The following is a 24,255-nucleotide window of genomic DNA, read 5'->3' on the forward strand; positions in this document are numbered from 1 at the left end:
AACTGCACTAAATAATGTTTATTTTCCATCGACTAACTTGGAAATAGTGATCAGCTTGACGTGCACATTTTGCTTCGCGAAATCAAATTGATGTAAAATTTGGGCATGTATTTACTTTATAGACAAATAAATGATTAACCCATTGCAACAAACCTGTTGCATCTCCCAAGCAGCTCAGCAGCCAGGCAACTGCACACGTCATTGGTCAGGCGGCGATCGTGTCATACATTTTTGTGAGTTTGAGCACTGTCTGCAGCCGCGGGAGTTGTAACTTCACTCATATTTGCCAGGTTCTCACTGTCGGGTGTGGCGGCGTTCAGGCCACAAACGTGCTCTCGGGGCTACTGGTTTGGAGGCCTGCCCTTGTGCGTCTGCACCCTGGGTTTTCCCGGTTTGGCCACAAAAACACACTGCAAATCTGACGTGTGACGTACTTTATTTTCAGCTCTAGCTAAATCTGAGGGATGGGATTTAACGTCAGGTTTCCTCTGCGGTTCAACAAACCAAGAAAAAGATACTGTGAGAGTCACAAACGTGGGTATCAGCTTACATGCTGTAAAAATCACTCTTTTGTGTGACTGACTCCTCTTCTGGCCAAAGACTGATCGTGTTCCACCGTCTTCCAGAGGTTTATGTGAAGTAGTGAAACTTGATACAGCAGATTTGAACATTATACAGCAGATCTGACAGCGTCTCATCGGGAACATGACAGAAAAGCTACAGCAAACTAGCATGGCAGCAATGCAAGAAAATACCATGTTCCGACTGTAAAGGACCAACACAAATGTAGGACACACTGGTTTGGACACTCCAAGAAGCCCCAAGACTGGAAATATCCCTGAACCTGTCTGTAACTACCTCTCAACCGCATCATGTGACCAGTGTGATCAGACAATACAATCAACATCTCTGAAAGGGTAGACATGTGGGGCTGTCACACTCAAAACCTAATATTTCTCAAGCTACTTTTGGATCCTCCACGTGAAGTCAGAGTCCAAAACAGACTTCAAGAAGAGAAGGTGACATGAGATGGCAGAAACTCAATCCAGGACTCTCACAGGCCTAACACAGTGGTTGTGGTGTAACTTTGGGTAATGGTCACAAACTGGGATGACTCAGATAGTTTACTACACTTTCTGTAGTACTAGTTCACAGATTATTGGGTTAACCCATGAGCAGCTGACAGTATTACCACCGATCATTGAGACCCATGATGCAGCTCTGAGCAGCTCTCCAGGAGCCTTTAAATCAGGGGTCGGTACCCTATGGCTCGCGAGCCAGATATGGCTCTTTTGATGGCTTCATCTGGCTGGCAGACAAATCTTTAATCATAAAAAAATGTCTCGTTAGACTCCTTTGCGCATGCGCAACTAGAAAGCTGGTTTGCAGTAATTTCAGTGGGAAAGTGGCAAACATACACGTCGTTGTGTCTATCTACCTATTTATTTATGTAACTATCATTCGCAGAGGCAACGCAGATCAGGCAGAGACGCTGTTTAAGTGAGGTTGCCGTATTTTGCTCAATAGCGGCTGATGTGCGCATGCGCAAAACAAGCGTCGCCCAACAGCTTGTCGTGAGATTAGTAAATAAACTTCCCACATTGTCAGCTAATTAATTTTGGAAACCCCTTTGAGAAAATGGCTAAAGGAAAAAAAAAGGGAGCATCATACTTTTCAGCAGGAATGGACAGAGGAAATTGCCTCTGTGGAGAGAGCGATTTCTGCGGGTTCTTCAATGCTAAAATTGCGTCTATGAAACGGTGAAATATAAAGCGGCACTTCGACACACGCCGTCCTACGTTTGCATCGAAATATCCTGCGGGGGACAGCAGGAAGAAAGCATGTCAAGATCTACTGTCAAGAGTGCAAGTAGTCAGCAGCAACTCCGTGTTTGGACCCAACAAGGTGACTGGACTTCGGCTAGCTTGGCTGGCGCTTTAGCAATCGAGCCAGTCACAGGTGGGGAGTACGCCAAAGCAGTCACGCTTGATGCTGCCAATGGACATTTTGATGACTTTTCGGATAAAGACAAGATAATAAAATGAATAAAAGACATGCCTCTGTCGGCAAGAACGACCGGACCATCATGATGCCAAATCAAATTGAGGCAACGCAAGTGAAGGAAATAAATGCATAAGCAATCAATCCCAGTTCAGCGTGATTGCAAGGTATGCTGTCGGTGACACTACACGAGGAAAGTCTTGGATACGCTTGTTTTGGTGTGCACTGATGGTTCTCCAAGGACGGTGGGGAAAAACAGAGGATTCGTGAAAAGAGACGCATCCTAAGTTTTCACTGCGGCCACCAGGAGGCGCTTTGTGCTCAGATGTGTGGAGAGCAGCTTGGTGGGGTGATGTCTGGTCATTCGGGTGGTCAACTTTATTGTTGCCCGAGCTTTAAATGGTCGCCAGTTTAAAACACTGCTGGATGAAGTTGGGAATAATTATCCTGGTCTGCTTGTGCACAGCAACGTGCATTGGTTGGCAAGGGGGAAGGTGCTCAGCTGTTTTGCAGCTTGTCTGAGAGAAATCCGGACTTTTCTTGAAATGAAAAATGCCGAGCATCCCGAGTTAGCTGCCACTGAGTGGCTCCTGACGTTCCACTGACTTGTGGACATGACTGAACATCTAAACCAGCTCAATGTGAAAATGCAGGGCATTGGAAATCCAATCTTACCCCTGCAACAAGAATTGTTTGCATTTGAAAACAAGCTATAACTCTTCATCGCCGACATCGAAACTGGTCGTTTATTACACTTAGAAAAACTTGTAGAGTTTAAAGATGCATGCACAGCAAGTGACCCTGCTCAACATCCTGATCTTCAGCATCTAGCTGGCTTCACATCTAATCTCCTGCAGTCATTCAAAGCTCGCTTTGGGGAATTTCGCGAGCGCGCTCGTCTTTTTAAGTTCATCACCCATCCACACGTGTGTTCAGTGGACAGCGCTGACCTGCGTTACATCGGTGTCTCCGTCAGAGATTTTGAGCTACAAAGGCCTCTGAAGGACTCAGACATGTGGGTGAATGCATTCACGTCACTGAATGAGGATTTGGAAAGACTTGCACGACCAGCAGAGTTGGCGAGCCGACACAAGTGGGCAGAAATGAAAAAAACTTCACCCCGCAGACCAGCTAATTGTCAAAACTTGGGACGTGCTTCCCGTCACATACCGCACGCTGCAGCGTGTTTGGCTCGATGCATGCATGTGAGCAGGCTTTCTCACATCTAAAGAACATGAAGACCAACCTATGATCACGTTTATTGGATGGAAGTCTCAACGTGAAGCTTCACCTCACCACGTATCAAAGCCATCAGTAAACCAGAAGTCGCATTAATGGTAAGAAATACTCCTCATTGATTAGCAACAGCATAACAATAAAAACAATTCAGAGACTTATTGTACTTTAAAAGTTTAAATGACATAAAATGCACACATTTACTTGTATTTTTAGTTTTAAATTCCGTGTATGGCTCTCACGGAATTACATTTAAAAATATGTCTTGTTCATGGCTCTCTCAGCCAAAAAGGTTCCCGACCCCTGTTTTAAATGAACGTCCCCAAGTTGCCCTGCATCAACCTTGATGAGCTCCTGTGTTCTAAACAAAACAGCAGCCAGACAAGCTTTGATGTAACAGATTTGTATTGCTTTAATGTTTTTTTCTCCTGGGGAACAGGTAAGCCATGACAGTAGAACCTTAATGAGAAGCACAAACAAAATCCCAGACCCTTTGTTTTCTTTTTTTATACATCCGAAGTAGCACATTCACACAAGTCAGGGTCACTTTTTCTTCTATCAGCAGGAATGGAGCTTTTGGATTTATTTATTTTTTTGTTCAAATCAGAATAAATGGCTCCAGTGTAGCCGTCTGCTTTTCATGAATGCGACAAAGCCACAAGGCTTCCTGGACAAATGAAAGGAATAAATAGGAATAAATAAGGTTTTTTTTATTTATTTTTTTGACTGTCTGACAAAAGCTGCAGAGTTTTAGCAACACTGCAACTGTGTTTTCGTCCAACACTGATATTCTGTTAATTCAACGAATGCAAGTGCTTATTCATCTATTTATTCAAAACAATTACGTATTTCAGAACAGCGGGCCTGATCTCTGACCTGAAAATGTGTTGCTAAAGCTGCGAATGCAAAAGTTAGCAGGTAGCAGCAGCTAAGTGTAAAAAAAACCTCATGCAGCCGAGATGGACGAGTGATGTGTTGAATCTTTGGCAAAATGAAAAACTGTCATGGACGCACACGGCCTGTTTTTTCATATTGCATCTGAGGTTTGGCCGCTTCTCGTGCGTTTTTTTTTTTCTCTATGTCTCTACCCAATTCTGCTAGCGAGCTTGCTCGCTCAAAAATGCTTCTGTCCATGCACTTTGCGCTTGTTCATGCCGACCTCGCTCAGGAACGATGGAAAAAAAACAAACATACATGTACAAAGTAATGTACACCATATATTCAAACACATTTCAAAATCGTCAGACTTTGAAATCATTAGCCAAAATAAGTCTATATTTTTTCTCAACCCATAAGGTATCTTTATCTAGACTGTACAATTTATGTATATATGAGTAATCATGAGGGACCAAAGCAACAAAAATAAATACTTTTTCGCTATGTCACCTTTCAAAGTAGTATATCTATGTACATTTTTATCAGTTTTCCGTAGCTTATTGTGAATGTGTTCAATAAGCAGGTGCACAGTGTGGAAACTCCCGATTTCTCCCCCTAAACAGTATCTAAGTGTAAATCTTGACAACACTGTGGGTGGAAAAAGCCAACAAAGATCAGACAGTGAAAGGTAACCTCGGCTCAAAGGAACCGAAAAAAAGAAAGGTAAAAAATATAGCATCTCACGGTCATGTGACTACTTCAACTAGAATGTGTCTACTTCTCAAGACTCTAGAAGTGTACAAAAATGTTCTATTTCATGCAGACAAGTCAAACGACCTCAGTGCGCATGTGTTTGTTTTTTTTTCCTCTCCTTTTAAGCACAAAGCGTCGGGGCGTTTTCAGGGATGGTGAATGTAACTATGAGCGAGAGGTGCATTGTGGGACAACAACATGCATAAAGAACAGTGCATAGGTCCAGTCCCTGGTGCTTTCCAGTGTGTTTCAGTAGCAGACAGATCCCCAAATGCAAGCGGTGGCTGATGGGTAAAGTCTAACAGGAGGGTGTCAGGAGTGATCCAAGCCAGGATGGGTGGCGCCATCTTGTGGAAAAACAGTCGTTACCTGTTTTCAGGTGTTAACTGGACACTGAGGCGATGAAAGCGGCGCGCTAACATGATCCTTAGCGTTGTGTTTCTTTTAGTGTCTTTAGTTCTCCTTTTTTAAGAGTCTGTTCTGCTAATGTGCAGTTAAGAACAGTGGAGGTTTTACTGCAGAGCCCTTTCTAACACACAACAGACCCAGAAATGACCAGTCTAAGGATTTCACAATGACTTACGTGGAAGTTTGAAGCTTAAAGATCAAGCTAACATGCATAACGTCTTCAGAGTGTCTTGCTAATGGCTGTCAAGGCCATTTTTTTTCTTTTTCTGAAGACAAGAAGAAACTTTTTTTTTTTAGCGGTATGACATTTCATCTTTTGAAAAAAGGAAATAATAATGGCTTAATAGCTACATCATTCTTGAACTTGTGTTACAACTACCTTTGGTAAATCAATCAACAAAAAACCCCCCCAAAAAACCCAGAAAACCCTGATACATACGAGTCCTTTGACATCTCCGACTCAACGTAGCATTATCTTTATCTAACATTAGCACAGGGAACCATGTCGGGTTCGAGTTGTCCCATTATCGGCTTTGTGTTTTCCTGCCCGCAGCTCCGCAGCATACGTACTTCCGCTAACCTTTCAAACTTTCTCACCTCTGAAAAGTCAAGACAAACCAGCCAGGCAGAGAGAAAACAAAAGGAAAGAAAGTAACAGGAAACACAAGATCAAAGGACGACATGGAGTCCCGGTAACTGAGGAAGGTTTCCGAGGCAACGGAAAGGTTTCACCGCTTCATCGTCTTGGAGACAAAACTGGTGATGGCGGAGGCCGGCTGATCTGGGTCCAGCTCTGCGAACAGGTGGCTCACGTTGTCGGTTGTGCTTCCTTGTTTCCGTGCCACAAAACCAAACAGCCTGGCGGGATAGAAGAAGAGGATGCTAGCAAATTTAAACTAAACATGAACTAATGTTAAATGGATTCTTCAAGCCCTTTGCGCAGTTTATAAAGTATTTAAAAATATTAAGACAGAATAATTTATCATTTTCTGATTTACAATCATGACTAATCTGAGTCAGTTGTGGAGTCAGGTCTCTCGGTAGACTCAAAAGCTTGTGGAGTTGTCGGTACCATGCGGTAGAAAAGATCTAAAACAATGCTTAAACTTACTTCACTGAACCGCCTCCTTCTTTTCCCCATCTAAAAACAAAAAAGATTCCCTTCAAACATGTGAAGCCATATTCTAACGTGTTTATTCAACAGTACTATGAGCTTAAGTCATAAAAGCTACTGATGCTGGCTAAAAACACCTACTTCCTGTTCTGCGGGTCAATGTCACAGAACGTTATGGTGTTGATGGGATAGTGGCGTCTGAAAAAAAGTCTGCAGCAGAAAAGTTTTCAGTTTCAGACATGTGCAGCATCTTCAATTTGCTTCTGCAGTATCTCAATGTTCACCACTAGAGGGCACCTAAAGACACCACATACAATGTGGCGCACTCAAAGGCCTCTGAGGGGAACCATTGGTAGCAGCTTTTCCGTGCATGCCGACTCACTTCCTCTGGCTGTCGGTGAGCGTGATGCCCTGCATAGACACTTTGAAGTGGACGGTGGTGGCGGCCGGCAGGGGGTTTGTCGCCAAAGTCAGGCTGATCGCCTTGGCGATGGCCTGGGGCCCCGTGAGAGACTCCATGTCCACCGAGTTGATGTAGAGGACGTTACACGCTGCAGGCAAACAGACCAAACACATTAAAGAAAAAGAAGAAAGAGAAACAGGAAGAAGTCATCAAGCGTGCAGCCTTGTGAAGAATGTGGTGGCGGCCAGTCATGCACAGTCCTCTAGTACGTGACTCTTAACGTGTCATGCATCAGCTGACTTTATTTGGCTGTATAATATAATATCTGACATTCCTGCATTCAGTCAAAGGCTGGGGCAGAACAGTGCAAACCAATATTTACCGTAAGCCTCCTCTGGAACCTTCTGAACTGTAACAGTAAGGATGACAAGGTGTCAGCTGAGAGGAACAATGTGTCCTGTTTCTTTTTCTTTTTCAAACGCTCAAATAACTCCAATCACAAGCCGGCCTTTGACATTATTTCCCCCTTTTTCCTACTTTGTCATACGCTTTTCTAGAGTACCAGCAGTCTGTCTGAGTCAACCAATCTCCCACAATTCACCTGCTCCTTGCTTCAGAAGCTCGACAACTGGGTCAGTGGGTGTGGCCAATTCCAGCGCTTCCTCGTTCGGGTCTACAAGAGAGAAATTGGAAGAATTAGCAGAAAGACGACTCTTGCTTCCAGAAGTTGGCGTGGTTGGGCCTGACCTTTGGTGGGGATCATCAGCTTACAGGGCAGAGCTAGCGGGGTCATTGAATGTTGATAAACCAGCGCTGAGAGGCAACCTACAAGGCCAAAAATGATGTAAAAAACAAACAAAAAACAGCCCACTGTCACCATGTGACCATCTCAACGAGGCAGACTCTCACCAAAGTAGGGTTCATTGGGACAGCCTTTGAGTCGAACACCTCTGGAGCTTGTCTCAATCAGGAAGTGTCTCACAAGCTCGTTGGTCAAGTCTCCAACTAGGAAAATGATTTCAATTTTGTTTGATTGGACAATAAGAATTCGGAAACTTGTAAATGTAGAGGACCCGTCAATATCACTCTCCAAATGTCTACCTTTTTTGTTCTGCTGGACAGTTGGCGGCGGGCAGGCCACCTTCATTGCAAGGCCGTAAGCTCCACGGAAGGAATGGCTGTCCCTTATGATGAAGGCCCCAGGCTCTCTGTCCTTCAACAGATTGATGGCTGAAAGGAGATAAGAGAGAAAAGATGAGGGGCGAAGAGGGCAAAAAGGGATAAATAGAGGAAGAAATATGAATGCACGCTGGTGTCCTTTCACTCCGTCAACTAGATTTGTCTTCGTGGGCTGCAGCTTGTTCTCCTCTCACCTTGCTCTCTGGAGATGTCTGGCTTGTACCAGAACTTGGATGTGTCTTGGACAAACTTCACATTCATCTTAATGTCCGGATACCCATCTGTTGGAACCAAAGAGATGAAGAAAGATTTCAAGTGAAGGACACAATCCAAGAGGGGATTAAATAGAATTTCTGATATTTCATCTGTGCGTCTTACCATAGATGGACTTTTGGACGTCTGTCAACGTGTGCGTGCCAGACAGGTTTGGCGCACTGCTGCCAACACCGGCCATAAGGTTCTTGTTATCTGTCCTCTCCACGTCTCCAGTGGACATGTGCCTCTTTTCTGGTAGCTGTGGGGACACAGGGAAGGCAGGCGTAGAAGGTGGTGGGCCGATGTCATCAGGCGTGCTGTGGCCGCTCATCGCCGTTCGGCGGCCCATTAGAGGGCTGGGGGGCACGCCAGCAGCTGCTGTTTTAGGGTTGCGGCCAATCAGAGGACTGGAGGGGACACTGTCCCTGTTGGCACCAGCTGGGGGTTGGTGTCTGGCTAGTGAGGGACTGGCTTGACCCAGACGTCTCTGAAGGGCCGGGCTTGGTGGAGTGTTGGTGGCTACGGTGCGATGGAGGGTGTTGGGACTGCCAGGCACTGTGTGGACTCCCATGACGTTGACCTGGGAGCCCTCAGCGGAGGTGGGTCTGTTTGCGTAGGAGGGGGTGTGGCTGTGAACGTCTGAAGAACCGGTTCTTCTTCTGGACAAAAGTAAAGATGATATCTACGGTAAATGGCTTGTTGGCAGGATCACCTGCTCTGGATTTCCAATGGTACCATTTACTGTCACAGTCCTGACCTCTCCTGAACCAACCACCAGGGGGTTCGTGAGATGTTTGAGTAGAGTCAGACTGTTTTCAACACTTTTATTTTCTCCTTTCTTATGCCCATATAAATCTCTTAATGTCCAGATTATTATCGTACCACAGACTCACCCATCACTGCTGTGACTAGGGTAGGGGGAAGAGAAAGAGGTGTTGAAGGGTTGAACTCTTGAGTCCCTGGAAGTGTGGTTATCTGGAGAAGATTCAAAACACGTCAAGTGGGTCACAAGTGTTGATTCTAAAAGAAGACATTTTAATAAAGTTAAAGGGGGAGGGAAATGGGATGTTGGAAAGAAAGACCTGTTCTGGAGAGTGTGTTGTCATAGAAACACCCTTACCTTGCTCTCCCTCATTTGAATCAGAGTCTGGTGGCAAGAAAAGAGAGACAGACAAGAGACAGGAGATGTGTGGAGGAGGAGCAGAAAAGGAGAAAAAGGTTGAGTGCCAAGCAAAACTAGGAGGGAGTGCTCGCCACAACAGGGAGAACCTTCATGAAATAATGATAATTCTGACCACCAGGGGGCGCTAGATGAAACGCAGAGAGGCTGTTTACAGGATTATTCTACCTTTGATCTTTATAAGTGGCTTTGAAAATCATATTTCACTCTATAAATTTAAATCCGGACATAATCCCACAAATCTTTGTAAATTTTAGGATCAAACTCTAGGATTAAATCAAAAGCATCTTGAACCGAGTTAAACTAAGGAGAGCAACGCAGTCATGTCCAAATGCACATGCAGAAAAGGCCGAAACAAGCTGCAAATGCCGTAAAGAGTCTGGTGTGTTTGAACCCACCGTGATCATGGGGCTTCAGTTCCAGTGCTGACAGAGGAGTCTTGGCCAGACCTGGAGGGACACGAGCTGCAGGAAAAGACATGAAACCACGACAGATGAAAGACGAAGAGCATGTGATGAGGCATGAAAAGATGTCAGAATGTCTGGAATGGAAATAGATTAAATAAGGAGTCAACTGATTTCGGTGGAATTAGTTTTGGCATCAACCAAGGACAACCACAAAGTCATGAAAAACATATTCTGCCAACCAACACTGACTCTGAGATCAGAGTAAATGCTCTGTAGATGAGTCAAAACCACATATCAAAGGTTAAGCATGAGGTCATATGATGAAGAGATACAAAATAATCAAAACAGAGGAGTTATTTCCAAAATTGAGGTGCCATGATCCATGCTGGTGCTGACTCATTCCTTGTGCCAGAAAAACTGGCATTCCAGAAAGAATCTAAATCAACATAATAACAAGAACTCAGAGTAGGTGGCGTGCTGACAGGTGATGGTCAAGGTAATGGTTTGTGCCACAGAACAGTCACTTACTGCAACTTTGTGAGCTCGGGATTGACTACAGCTTAGCATAGCACAGCAAAATGGTGTCAAAGTGAAACCTAGATCTATCAAAAGAATAATCCTCTTAAAAAATGTGTTCCATTTTCAATTGCAATTTACCTTCAGAATTCGCTAAACATTGTCCTCAACAGTTGGCTCACATCTTTTATAGGGCATTAGACTTGCATTAAGTGTAAGTAAAGTCCAAAAAGCTGTGGTCTTATATTATTTTAACAAGCTGCTCTACCTAATGTATAGCTAATATTTGTCAACATCTACTTAATGTCTGTCAAAAAAAGCTGCCACTGGTAGACAACATCCACACCAGTTAGCTATTAGCCGCAGTGATCAGGTGACAGCAAACACAAGTGGGTGCAGCACAGCAAGTTCCAGTTGTCGACCAAACAGGGAGTAAAGGTTGCAACAACTTCTGCGATGTACTCCAGAAAATTTAGTTAAATGTGCTTTGTTTTAGTTGTGATGCTGTGTTGGAGCCCAGAAATATGTGTTCTAGTCTTCATTTGCTTCTGGAACCTGACGGGTTGCCAGTTGTTGGTATTTTCAAGTGTGATTTGCACCTCTGCTGCTGTTGTTGCTGTTTTGCAAGTCATGCAAAAACATGGCCTGTTTTGCCTGAAACAAATTCCACATTTGCTTGAGACGTGTCATTGAGAAAGAACATTAATGTTTCTATGTTTCTCATATTTACAAACGATTAATAAGAAACACAGATTTGGTCCCTTTTCGACTGTTTTAGCATCATATTAAAGGAGGTCAATATCTTTAGCCAAATGACTGATCTATCACATATTTGTTCCAGTGTAATTTGTGTGTTGTTGCCTGAAGCTGCCGCTGGGTGTCAGTGGGAGGGCCCGGAGAATGCAAAATAAAGGTGCAAAACCAAACCCAGCCTCATTTACACCTTTGTTGTGCTGCCTGATGTACGAGGAACAGATGGAGAAAACCTTCTCTTGCACCCTGCTACTGCTGAGCTGGTCCACAATTTCAAGCAAGTATGTCTACATCGAGGAAAAAATGACCTGGCACAAAGCTCAGGAATTCTGCCAGGAGCATCACACTGACCTGGCTCACGTTAGCAACAGCAACGACAACCAGAGACTTGAGGACAAACGCACTGAGAGAAGCTGGATTGGACTTTATAGAAATTCTACACACAGAGAGAAATGGAGGTGGTCCGGAGGTGGAGAGGCGTCTGTATTATTCTGGGCCTCTGATCAGCCTGATCATAAAAATGGAGAAGACTATGGCATGATACGTGACGATGGTTGGCATGATGTAGGCCCTGACGACAAGACAACATTTTTTTGCTACAGCCCCATCGTGGTGAGGAAGAGGAAAACTTGGGAGGAAGCTATGGGCTACTGCAGGCAGCACCACCGTGACCTTGCCAGCCTGCTGTCTGAAACCGAGATGATGTTGATTAGCAAAGAGTTGCTCAAAACCCAAAGCACAGAGCCCGTTTGGATTGGTCTGCATTTCTTCTCAGGGAAATGGCTGTGGGTGGACGGCGAGACAACTAGTTACAAGGCCTGGGGTCAGGGTGGAGAACCCGGATGTCCTAATTCTAAGCAGGTTTGCGCTGCCCTACGGATGAAGGACACCAACAGCATGGTTTCTAATTTTGACAATGCTACAAATAATTTTGTATACGAATGGGAAGCCCGTAATTGTGACGACCAACTTCCTTTGATTTGTCACTAAGAGACTATTTAATTTCTGTCCTTGAGCCACTGATGTAAAATCCAGCTGCATTATTCCAATCCCACCACAACCTGGAACCCTGAACTGCTTTGACTTCTTTGTTGCTTTGGTTTGTTCATGGCTTTTATGATGTAGTAGAAAATAAAGACACAAATCAGAAGACTTCAGTGTTGAGAATTTGAGTCAACCTACACATGTTAAAGTAAGGAGTCTGTGGTGACACAGGGAACTTGGGGGTCTGAGGGGAATTCTCACCACCGCCTCTGAAGGTGGGACTGTGCATGACAAGGTCCACCTCGCTGTCCTCCAACGCCTCCCTGTAGCTGTGAATCTGGCCCTGAAGAAAAAAATGAGTCCACCACAACATGAACCAATCAGCACGATAACTGGCCTCCATTATTTTCACACACTGTAGTTATTTTATTTTTTGGCTTTGAACATTGACGTGTGCAGTTATCACATGGGTTGAATTTTCTACTCGGTTTAGTCAACACATTTAGAGCACTGTAACAAGGCTGACCTCTCTGGGTCTGCCTCCAGGGTTGAGGGTCAAACTGTGGGCAAAGTCCGGTGAATCAACCATTGGTGTGCTGTCGTGGCTGCTCTGGTACTGTCCCTCACTGGTGGTCCTACGTCGACCGCTCTCCTGTGTCACTTCTGGGGTCATTCCTCTGGAGCGAACGCCTGAACCACGCGGAAATATTCATAAGAACAAGATCGACCATCAGAAGTTTAAGAGCAGACACAGAAAAGGACTAGCAGTCGGAAGTTTGGGAAAAAATAATCCTTAAATGTAGCGCGAGCATAACCTCAACCTGTCGTCAGCGAGAAAACAAGAGAGAAGGGAAAGGGGAGCAGTGGAAATGAAAAGATAGCAGAAATGATGAAAATTCATGGAGGTAAAAATTAATGGAAAGTATTTTTAAAATAAAATATATGTCGGAACATAAAAGCGAGGCAAAGTGGACAAACCAGAGAAGGAATAGGAGCGGTGACGGTCAGATTGTTGCGGTGTCATGCTTTCGCTGATGCCCCGGATACGAGCGTTGTACTCTGTTTTCCGAGAGAGGGAGGTCAGGGTGGTGAGTGGAGGTCAGGAGATGGAGGAGGCAAGTAGGGGAAGAAGATGAGAGCAGTGCCGAGAAGAAAGCATTGTTTTTTAGAGGGAGGGGAAGTCATCCACACAGTGGGGGAGATAGATTGAACAGAAAAAGGAGAAGAAAAATCAGAAAAAAATGTCTCGAATGAAATTGATTCAAAAGATGTGAAATGAGATGTTTTAAACCTCTTAGAATGTTAAAAACAAGTTGCCTCATCTAAAAGTGAATGCAGTTCACAACTGCACCACTGGGGGAGCCTCAGACCCTAAAGACCATTTCCCATAAAGGTAACCAAGAATGCAGAAAATCCCTGGAAGCTTGAGCTCCTGGATGCGCAGCTATTCTTACTTTCATTCCATCTCCACACCCAGCAGCTCTGCAGCACAGCTAAATTTACAGCACCGGGTCAGACTCCGCTGCAACCCCCAGTGACTAATCAGTGGTAAAGACCACTGGAAGCCACGCGGCTCACGTGCAGCCTGGTGCTCAGGGCCTGCTCCCAGCTGGAGCCAGATTTTACAGAACGAACCCCGAGAGTGCTGTTTGCATATTTGACTGGTGAACAGTTAAAGAGCACTGTAAAACAAACTTAAAACACCTGTATTACGTTGCAACATTATAACAATATAAATCATACCGGCAATGCGATGAGCCACCAGACCTTCCAAGTTCAGCGCCTCTTCCTCAACATCTTGTTCTTGAGGCAGGGATGAAGACGATGTGTTCTTTGGCTGTGGAGTGAGCGCAGGAAGGGGTGAGGAAGAGGCACTGAAGCCCTGGTATGGAGACGAACCCTGCAGGTCTGGGGAGGGGGAAACACCTGGGAAAGTGTTTGCAGGCCTAACTGGGAGATGCTGGTTGAAATTAAAGGAGGGATCAATGGGGTAATGGATGGCTCCTTGTCGTGCATGGAGATTGGGCTCTGGGGTGTGTGTTGGGGTGGTTTTCTGGTGTTGACAGCTCGAGCTGGATCTCTGGGGCAAATGTGCTTGAGAATCCATAATAGGGCTCTGGTTAGGCACTGCTGACACTCTTCCAGCTGACCATATGGGCTGATGGGAGGGATTGTTGACAGATTCAGAGTTATTGTATCTGTGGATGGCGGAGTCTCCTTGGTATGAGGGTCTGGAGAGGGTCTGGGAGAAGGGTGCCTGGGATGAATTCAGGATGTTCTCCCCGGAGGGTGCACTATGGGACTTGGACATGTGAGAGTTAATGGGGTCCAGGTCAAGCATGAGCATATTCAGTGCCTCGATGGACTGCTCTATGTCCCGCTGTGAGGCTGCTGTGGGGAACTGTGGCATGCTATGGGTTGACTGCAGGGGGGGTCCAAATGGATCATCTGGGAGGCTATACTGGTGCCAGGCATTGAGGCCCCTTTGAACAGCCTCCCGGCTACTTGTGCTTCTCTCTGGGGCCCTGGGCATCAGTTTAGGGTTTCCCTCCGGGCTGATGGCAGGTGGAATCCCATAGGATTCAGAGTGGTACATCCCACCACCGTTCTGGTATTTGTTATATCCCCCTTGTGGGGATACAGAGTCCACAGGTCTTTCCTGCATCATCGGAGTATGAACTCCATGCATGGGCATCTCGTTTTTTTTTTCCCGGCAAACGCCTCTCTCAAGATATGGCCCGTCGTTTTGTCTGCTGACAGACTTCTCTTGTTGGTAATAGAGATCCCCTGGGGTTGCTTGACCCTCTAAGGATGACAGTGTACCCAGGCTGTCCACACTGTTTCCCTCTTGGCTATTTGGCAGCTCGTCGTCAAGAATGTCCGTCTCACGCTCTTCCGTTGAGGGGACAGGAACTAGCCTTGGGTGGCCTCCGTTAACGTGCACTTGTGCTGGGACCAGGTGTCGGACACCGCCTCCCGGACTGGTGGATGTAGCCAGGTAGGCTTGTCGTTGAAGAGTCGGTGCTTCGAGGCCACTAAGGAGCTGATCAAGCTCTTTTTTCTCCTGGGGACTAAGTGTCGGGTGGGGAACTGCCGGATTGTTGTGGTTGACAGTGCTGTGCACTGGCTGGCTGTGCTCGTCGGTACGATCAGTTTTAATGGATGCAGTGGAGTTGCCCGAGTCACTGCTCACAGAGAGTGTGTGGTCAACAGCAGGAAGAGAAGCGTGGCCAATCACAGGAAGGGTCTGTTCGGCGGTTTGAAGCAAGGAGCTTGTGTGTTGTAACTGGTTCTCTGTGCTGGCTAAGGAATTTTCATGGACTGGATTACCGTTGATGGCGACAACTCCCTCCAGGGAGTCTTTCTTACAGACCCGGGCATAAAGGCTTCCATCAAGTGGACCTTGAGTGTGAATGACCTCTGGAAAAAAACCACACAAACAAAACAAAATGATCAGTGCAGGATCTGGTTGGCTTCACCCATGTGAAATTTAATCTGTTTTGCTTTAACATTTGAACTGAACTGGGATACCAAAAACACACCCACCCATTTTACTCTGAAAGTGAGGTGTAGCATTAGGCACAGCCTCTAGCAACCAAGTGCTATTTATAACTATTTTGTAGGTCTACAGCCTATGTCACGTTGCGCAAGTCCATGCCCACACGGTGTGACGCGACCCAGGGTGGTTCCTGTCTCACGCAAAGAAAGAGCAGGCCTGTGAGTCTAGGCCAGTCAGAACACCCAGAACTGAACTGGGCTACGGGACAGGATGTTGAGCTGAAATTGGTTTCTAGCTGCTAAATCACTCTGGTGAAGTCAAACCATGCCAGCATGTTACACAATTTTGGGATACCACAAGATATTATTTTCCACAGCAATGAGTAACATATGTATTTATAGAAACCATCCAGGCAAAATTTTATGATTTTTGTGTTTTCGGGGGGGGTGTTCAAATCCGAAATGGCATGTGAAGCCGAACTGAACCTCAACCCAAACCCAAATTCTTCTGGTCTGGATGTTCTTCCAAGGAACACAGAGTAAATGTTGTTGATGAGAGCTTTAAAACCAGTCTGTGAATTTCAGCAAGAACGCAAACCTGGATGAAAAAGGCTGGACCTTAAAAGCATACATTTAAACCAACAACAAACATGGCATAGCGAGAGTTGTCAGTGTAATTATATGATGGCAACACGTCCTGCAACAGTAAACACCAACTTAGATGCTCCCAAGACAACAATCGCACGTGCCATCGCTCATTTTGTGGAAGGCATTGTTGAAAGTTTACCAGAGGAAAAACACACACTGCCACAGGCTTCCCACGTCCAGCACACACATTTGCTCAGTGACATATGACACACACATGGTTCATATGTTGACTGCTGCTACCTCACTTTCAGCGACAGCTCTCATGCAACAACGAAAGGGCTAAAATCAAGTTGTAAAGCAGGTTACGGAGCTGGATACAGAGGTGGTCTCAATTAATCTGGATGAAAATGTTGCTTCAGATCTTAATCCCTCGTCCACATTGTTGCCTTCCTTCTGTCCATCATTTGAAAGCCATGCTTACCTGGAGTCAGTCAACAGTTTAATTCTCATTCACAACTGAAGCAATGAAGAATTCCTCCCCTTCAGTCAGTTTGTTTAATCTAAAAATGAAGCTAAATCCCAGTTTACAAAGTCCTTCAGTTGCCTCTCAGAGACTGAAATATCTACGTCTGGACTCTTGCTCTCGTGTCCTCTCATCACCCAACATATGCTGTATGAGGAGAGGTGGGGCCGTACCACAGTGCTGCCTAAAGGGGTGAGCTGGCGTTCTGGGATGAGCTCTCCCCTCGTCAGTGGGGGAGGGACTCTACCGCCACCACCACCACCCAGCTGTCTGAAATAAACTACAACTCCCACACCATCTGCCACCTGCTGATGTCATCAGAGGGGATCCCCTTCGCCTCACCCCTGCTTGCTGATCTGTGACTGTTCACTGATTTGATGTGAATTGCTGGCGTTGCAGCATTGATCAGTTCACCAGGACTCGTGAACAGTGCGACACACATAAAGCACAGATGTTCTTCAGCAGAGCTCGCTTCTGTAAATCTATTTTTGTTCAGCAAACTGCACCACTTTTTGGTTGGCTGTGATGCCGCTGACATGTTTTCAAGTTACGTGCGTGCCAGCGAGATGAAGTAGCTGCACTGACGTCAGCTGAGTGAGACAACTCAACGGCCAAGTGTGAATGTTTCCGGGGTGAGTGTCACCCCCTTAACCGCCTCCGCTGCTATTTTTTTTCCCTCCAAAAGCGGAAGACAGGTGTCCTCCATAAACATGGGAAGTGCCACGCAAACACGGCATGACAGGAACTCAAATGAGGGCCGCAGTCACAGCCTTGTCCATCAGCCGCAAGAATCACGTGGCTTTTTTTTCTTTAGAAAAGGTGCCCTTGAAAGAGACTCAGTTCCATTCCGAACAATCTCCTGTCTCAACTGTGATATAAGGCAGATCCACCTTCCTGCTGCTGACTCTCAGGAGCTGGAGGGAACAACATTGGTTTCAGTAAACACTTACATCAGACCTCAAATTAGATCTCTGGATTTGCAGAAGTGTGACCCACATAAATACATTTCACAACTTGTTTCCCACTGTAGTAAACAAGCGCTATTCACCGCAGTCACACTTCAAAACCGCAACCTCATACATATTCAGTAAAATCCACAACGGGAGGACCAGCATTAGAACACATCACAATCTTCCCTAAAAAATATCAACTTAGCAACTTAATTGGTGTTTAAGGTTTTAAGAAAGGTCAAGACGGGGAAGAAACCTTGTTTTGCTTTAAACCAATGTCAAAATCTGACCTGTCTAGACTGGGTATTTGTCTCTGGTCTGTGGTCTGCAGGTTTACAGAGAACTGGGCAGGTACACCGTAAACCCAGGACCTCTGGAAAGAATGATTCGTCCTTTCACGCTCATAAAGGATGAAACAAATGGGGCAGTCAAAGAGCGTAGCATCAGCTTAACAGTGAGAATCAGCACAGAAAAACACTGATAAATCTGGATGATTCAGACTATATTGTGGGTACTTTTGTTTGCTCTGCAGGGGGTCAGTCTTGCGAATTAACTTTAATTCCAATTTAAAGACATGGTGAAAGATATTTGACTTTTTTCTAACATGAAAACGATTTTCCACTTGGCTTCCTTCACCATCATCATCTTAAGATGAATCTTTTCCCACCTGTGTTGAAGGTTAATTTATCAACCTGCCACTCCAACTTTTAAAGCTCTGAAGTCCAGCGACTTGAGGAGGGCCTTCATCACAAGGCAACCCGTGACAGCAGGCAGGGTGCTGTCAAGGAGCCGTTGAGCGTCTCGCAGCAGGATGCGACTTTCACCTTCACAGCTTTCATATCATCGTGAAAATGGCTGCATGCATGCCAACGGGTGGTGACAAGTATCGACTGATTCCTCCTAAAGACCTCTGGGTGCCTGAGACTAATAGGAAGGGCTGGAAAATGATGTTCTAACCTGATAAAACTGAAGAGGAGCTAGTTTAAAGAGGGACATTTGGAATATCTGTGAAAGAATCGTGATGAGTGTATCAGTGACCGGCACAAGGAAAACTGTCAGGGTTTTATATTTGCCGTGTCTGCCTGTGAGCACATCCGTCATCCACCGTCCAGCTGTCACCGATTGAGGTAACGTGACTGTATAAGCGTCTGTCCCCAAGACTGCTTTCGGGATGATGTCACTCATTCCTACCTTGTCTGTCATACGATGAGACTCGGGCTGTCGGTTGTCAGGCTGCATCTGACTCTTTTCCATTTAGACAGCAGGAATTTGTCAGCTCGGATCACGGAGCTCTGGACCACGGTAGCTTGTATGATTCAGAAGTGATAAACTCAACAGGTGCACAACAGGAGGAGCAATATGTCTTTCTACGGACTGGATGAATCCTTGTGTAGCATCAGGTGGATTTCAAACACACCTCTCACTATCCATTCAGACTCTGAGCCCCCATCTACAGAAACTGGTGAAGAGTTAGGGCGTCTGAATGAAAGAACTCAGGAACAGAGTAGCATCCCTGGGAGAATCTTGCTGACGTGCAGCACACTGTGTCTGGGGAGTCACCCCTGGGGCCTGGGAAACGGGAACAGGGGTCATTCCTCCAGTGGGTCCAACACCAGCAGGAGTCAGACATGTCCAGAAAATTGCAGTCCTTGCAGGACTGTGCTCTCAAGCAGAAAACCAGTCCTCAAGAGCAACAAACCAGATGGGTTATCTGACTTCCCAGGCAGAAAATGGAAACGTACAAAACAAAGTCCTAAAAGCGTGAAGAGAAGGTTTAAATCTGGTAACCTCACCCTGGTTAGAGAAGGCGTTCTCTCAAAAAAACCAACACTTTTGATTGGGTTAAAGTGGATTAGGGTGGGGCTCGGATGAACATTTTTGCATAAGGACAGAAATAAAACTGTCCTCGTCTCTTTGATGAGAGATGGGATCACATCAGGATGATTTGCTGGCTTGTCCGCCACACCCTCCTCTGCACGCCTGGTGTCTCCTGCCTGGTGGGTCTGTTTTCTGTGCATCTGTTTGTCCATCTGTCTTTGAAATGACAACTTTTAGCTGCCATGAAAATCACAGTCGGCCAGCCGTCAACATGGTTTCCTGCCAAAAACATTTAACCTTATATAAAACAGTCAGTAACCCTGAAGTAGTGAATAAAGGAGGCGGGAACAGAGGAAAACAGAGCGGGAGACCAAGCTGGAGGATGGTAGGAGAAGGAGACATTAGAAGATGAGTACCGGCTCAGCGGGGTCTCCAGGGCTCAGATCTAAACCTGCTGCAACAGCTCACTGTGCTGTCAGCAGGACGTCTAAGTAGAAGCCCTCTTGTGAGGCACACGGGGAGCTTTTCTCAACCTGGAAACGACGCTTTGGACCTTCAACATTTCAAAGTCTCGTCACAGCGCAGCACGCAGCCGTTGCCGTGAAAACCGAACAGTGTTATTTGACTCGCTAAGCCGCACGATTATGTAATTCAACTGTGCAACACATTAGGCACAGACTGACACTGGATGTCTTGTGTCCGCGTCTCTGGATTTCACATAAAACTACCAACTGGAGGCCCCGCATAGTTTTGGTGTACCCAAATTGTAGCCTGCTCATAAAGTGTTCCACACAGAAATCGCCCGTTCCATGACTCATTTTATGCAGGCCAGGTGCCAAACACACAGGGCGCAATGACGTTGCCACGGTAACGCAACAAACAGACAAACGGACTCTTTTGTCCATGAACCAAATGGATACAAAATGCTCGTCAGTCACGGGATGACATTTCAGCTAGCTAATGCTGCAGTGATTTGACTGCCCAGTATCCAAATTAATACACTTTATTGTTTTATCAAATAACTTTGAACATTAGTCCTCGTTAATGGCCAACGGGAGTGACAAACTCCCAAAGAAAGTAGTTAGTCGGGATTTCAAGGTCTCCCTCACAGTCAAGTATGTATATCTGCAGCTGAACACAAACCGAACCTTCCTTGTTCGACACAGAAGTCTGCTGCTCTCTGCGTGTGGCCCTCCTCTGGGGCCCCTCTCTCTATCTCTGTCTCTGCCGACTCCAGACATGTTTCAGGGCTCAGCCCCAACCAAATATGAGAGGAGGACGGTAAACACGGAGGAATGAGCTGCCGCGTCACTGTACACCAGACGCACAAATTAACTGCACGTAAAACGACGACACACTACAACACTACATTTTAAACAAATTTATTACCGTCACACAGCTGAATATTTCCTATGAATTTAAAAAGGCTCTTTATGTAAAGGGAACTGAGAGGCTACTGTATTAGACAGTATCATGTGCCTAAAAACCCTACAGCTCACTATTATTTAGCCTAAACCAACATCCTATACTACACTAGACTCCTTAACACATCTTATCAGGCACTTTCCTGAGGTGTTATCTCTTGAAAGTGAATGTATAGGGCATTTTTATCACATCTTATCCATCAGAAACATTCCTAAGAAGCTACTCTTCAAATGTTGTCGAGTGGAAATACTCCTTAGAGACCAGTTCTTCAATCCAAAGGTACCCCTGGTGGCATTTTATCACGTTTTGGATAACAGCCCTGGAGGGTATTTTGCCAAGGACTGACACGGAAACGAGTGGCCTCTAACTGGTTTGACCTCTGGCTGGGTGGATGCATCCACTCTGTGGGGGCTATAAGAAAAAGAACAACTCCACGGATGAAATATTGCCTCATGAGAAGTTGCACATACATAAGCACGTTATTTGCTTATATAAAGGAAACCGTCTAATTATTGAATGCCCTCAAGCTCAGTGACTGTTCCTAAATGCTCTCTGCAGTCCAGGGCATCACATTTGGAGCCCCTAATCCTGCCAAGCCTTTACAGACAGCCATCTTTCACCAAGTCTTTGAGAACAGAATGCCAAGTTTTCCAGTCTTTGTTAGAAACGGCACCGGGATGAGTCGGCCATCCCCAAAGGATGAAACGAGCGTTTCGCACCTGGACACATAAACAAGTCTGCAGTCGTGGGCTGAACTGTCGCCCCTGAACTGTGGAGAGTAAAAATAGGAGTTTCTCTCTGGGAGCATATCAGTGTCTTTCATGTGGCGGCGGCTTGCTGCATTAGCAATCTCACACATGTATTTGCTGCCTAATTAACATTCTCTGCCTTTCTGAATCTTTTTCCCAGAATTTTATGCCGTCGTAATTAATCTGATGTTGACAGAAAATTTTCAGTTTGGTCTCCAAAACAAGTGAAAAGTCCCTCAGTTGCAGCTCAGAGTGACGGCTGCAATTAGAGGAAGGAATAAACCGGCGGGGATGGTTTTCCTGCTCAGCTGAGTGCTGAGAACCCTGCTGTCGCCAAGCGATTACAGGAGCTGCAATTTCATAAAAGCGACATGAAGCGTTCGTACAGTCATTTGAATTCCTGGTGCAACAGAAGCAAAACATTGGAGCAGGCGGACGTGCACTTGAAAGCTTTCGGGGCTCTGAGAATGAAGGTATCTCAGGTTACAACCTCCCCTCCCCGGAGGAGGTGGGGGGGTCAGCTGTGCGGCGACTGACGCCCCCTATTTCTGCAACAGCTATTTAAAGTTGTAAATGACAGGCGGAAGGGGGGGGGCACTGAAAACTCACACAGTATTAAATAATAGTGTAAGAATTTGGCCAGTAAAGTAAATAAAAGGCTGTAATCATTCAGAAATGTTGCTTATCAGCTATAATAAAACATTGTAATAATAATTTTAAACTTTATTGCTGATCTCTAATTGAATTTCCTCCTGATTTCGTGGTAAAAGCAACATTGTAGGCAATTAAAACAGTGTTATTTTATTTTATGTGTTTTTATGTGTGTGTGTGTGTGTGTGTGTATGGATGTGTGTGTTCTCCTACAGGCTACATCTACCAATATTGATGAGAGTTCTCGAAAATAAAAACACAAACTTGTGTGCATACATGCCACTTTGGGAGGGCCTCAACCAACAACCATGGTGATGAGTCCTCACAAACATACAAAAATACAAATGTGTGTGTGCTGGGCCGTACCACGCTCTCCATCCACGGCATCTTCAGAGCGCTGGCTAAAGTTGTCATATGAATCACAGCGAATCAGGTTTTCCTGGGTGTTGTAGTCCACGGAAACACTGGGGCCGTTCTCCAGGTGGTCTAAGCCTGAGGACCAGAGGGGATTATGGGTAATGAAGTCTCTTACTGACACCACCATTCGCTTCCATGTGGAACAGTGCTATTATAAAAGCTACCTCTAATTTTTTCTGGTGCATAGGAGAAAACAAACTCCACTTTCCCGTATTCAGGAAACCTGTCGTCTGCACAGACGAGGAGGATGAAATGATTAATAATGAGCAGCAGGTCAAATAATAGTTATGTTTATTTGTTACTTTAATGTTAAAAGCTCCGCAAAGCCATTACCTTTGAAGGTCTCGTCCAGTTCGCTCTTCCCGAACACCACGCCAAGGTCGTGGATGGCACAGGTGTGGAACTGCACCCGGAACACTACGTCTCTGGTCGGGCCTCTGTATCGTTTGTGGTAACACTTCAGCTACGGCGAGATGTCAGGTCAGTACAAAGCTCAAGCCGTTCGCCCGCCCACTCGGGAAAACTTACCAGGATGTCTCCCTTCAGGAGGAGGCCTGGTTCGATGGTGATGCAGATACTAGTGTTACTGTCTCCCTGCACGTTGCTAAAAGAATCACAGCGATAAAGTGTTAGCGTAGGCTAACATCCTTGTCTCCTAACTAAAACACAGATAGATGATGGAATAAACGTTTTCTTACTATATCCCTGACGTGTAGACTGGCTGCATCGCTTGGTAGATCTTCAGGAAAGGGCGGCAGCCTGTGCAACCAAGACAACCTATTCACAATCCTGCCAGAACAATGTGCTCCGGTTCATCTGGCGGGTGCTCACCTCCTTTAGACTCAAAGTTGGGGATACCGTGCATGATGACGTGGTGCAGGAAGAGAGGTTTGTTGTTGATTTTGATGTGCCCCGACAGAAGGCCATTGAAGTATCGCACATACCTGCCGGCAAATTTTGAATCTTAACTGGTTTTAATTTAAAAATCACAGGTCTGAGCTTGCGAAAAAAGGTTTTCGCCAGTGAGGAAGCTTGCATTTAGATGGAGGCAAATATCCAGTGGCTCCTGAGAGCTAACATGTTGCTAACATTCAGAAGGCGACACTCCTGGCTTCTAAGTTTAAATGTGAGCAAGTTCATATGAAAATGAAAGATTCAGCTGGGCCAAACTGATTCCTGTTTTCCCAACTTTTCATCCTTTGCTTTGCACATTCCCAGTGCAGTCTGGAGTCCAGCGGCGCTCCCTGGGGGCCGGGGGATTGTTTACCGCAGCCTGACTTCCCGCTGTGATTAGCAGTTATTAACGTTGGAGCGTCGCACCTTTACAGCAGTGGCAGATTGAGCTAAAACCTCCTCGTCTTGATGTCACACATTCCACACCGTAATCCTTTCGGACTCCCGGAGCAGAGATAATTATATCCAATGCAGGAAATAGCAGCAGGGCAGAGGGCAAGGCTAGAGACCTGCAGAGAAAGGCTGCTGTCTAATTCACAAGCTCAGATGAAGAGGTGTGAGCTCCCCTGCTGTTTCTTCAGTTTCTCCACCTCATGTATTCCCTCTGACCTTTGTCC

At 45.7% G+C, this 24,255-nt stretch overlaps 2 protein-coding genes across 17 annotated transcripts in view; one reads left to right on the plus strand and one right to left on the minus strand.

Moving 5' to 3' along the window:
* Positions 1-3,624: 3,624 nt before the first annotated feature.
* tns1a (tensin 1a) overlaps positions 3,625-24,255 on the minus strand; it is a 47,441-nt gene continuing 26,810 nt past the window's right edge. For 7 of the 16 annotated variants that reach the window (XM_057026520.1, XM_057026516.1, XM_057026517.1 and 4 more), the window contains 24 exons: positions 23,516-23,628; positions 23,383-23,443; positions 23,213-23,288; positions 23,018-23,147; positions 22,849-22,914; positions 22,634-22,759; positions 13,809-15,485; positions 13,044-13,124; positions 12,592-12,755; positions 12,264-12,408; positions 9,804-9,869; positions 9,346-9,372; positions 9,119-9,200; positions 8,349-8,884; positions 8,165-8,251; positions 7,893-8,021; positions 7,701-7,796; positions 7,539-7,616; positions 7,393-7,464; positions 7,174-7,200; positions 6,771-6,939; positions 6,530-6,598; positions 6,386-6,415; positions 3,625-6,132 (listed from right to left, as the gene is read on the minus strand). In XM_057026520.1, the coding sequence (XP_056882500.1) occupies positions 6,003-6,132; positions 6,386-6,415; positions 6,530-6,598; positions 6,771-6,939; positions 7,174-7,200; positions 7,393-7,464; positions 7,539-7,616; positions 7,701-7,796; positions 7,893-8,021; positions 8,165-8,251; positions 8,349-8,884; positions 9,119-9,200; positions 9,346-9,372; positions 9,804-9,869; positions 12,264-12,408; positions 12,592-12,755; positions 13,044-13,124; positions 13,809-15,485; positions 22,634-22,759; positions 22,849-22,914; positions 23,018-23,147; positions 23,213-23,288; positions 23,383-23,443; positions 23,516-23,628 (4,237 nt within the window). In that variant the 3' untranslated portion in view covers positions 3,625-6,002. Of the gene's footprint in view, positions 6,133-6,385; positions 6,416-6,529; positions 6,599-6,770; positions 6,940-7,173; positions 7,201-7,392; positions 7,465-7,538; positions 7,617-7,700; positions 7,799-7,892; positions 8,022-8,164; positions 8,252-8,348; positions 8,885-9,118; positions 9,201-9,345; positions 9,373-9,803; positions 9,870-12,263; positions 12,409-12,591; positions 12,756-13,043; positions 13,125-13,808; positions 15,486-22,633; positions 22,760-22,848; positions 22,915-23,017; positions 23,148-23,212; positions 23,289-23,382; positions 23,444-23,515; positions 23,629-24,255 lie in introns of those variants that run through there. The other 9 variants (XM_057026523.1, XM_057026528.1, XM_057026522.1 and 6 more) reach the window with 8 other exon arrangements.
* Positions 9,865-12,233, plus strand: LOC130522323 (putative C-type lectin domain family 20 member A). The gene has a single exon (XM_057026532.1). The coding sequence runs from the start codon at positions 11,229-11,231 to the stop codon at positions 12,069-12,071; it is 843 nt and encodes a 280-aa protein (XP_056882512.1). The 5' UTR covers positions 9,865-11,228; the 3' UTR covers positions 12,072-12,233.

This window comes from Takifugu flavidus, chromosome 3, assembly GCF_003711565.1.
Source record: "Takifugu flavidus isolate HTHZ2018 chromosome 3, ASM371156v2, whole genome shotgun sequence".
Classification (NCBI taxonomy): Eukaryota; Metazoa; Chordata; class Actinopteri; order Tetraodontiformes; family Tetraodontidae; genus Takifugu; species Takifugu flavidus.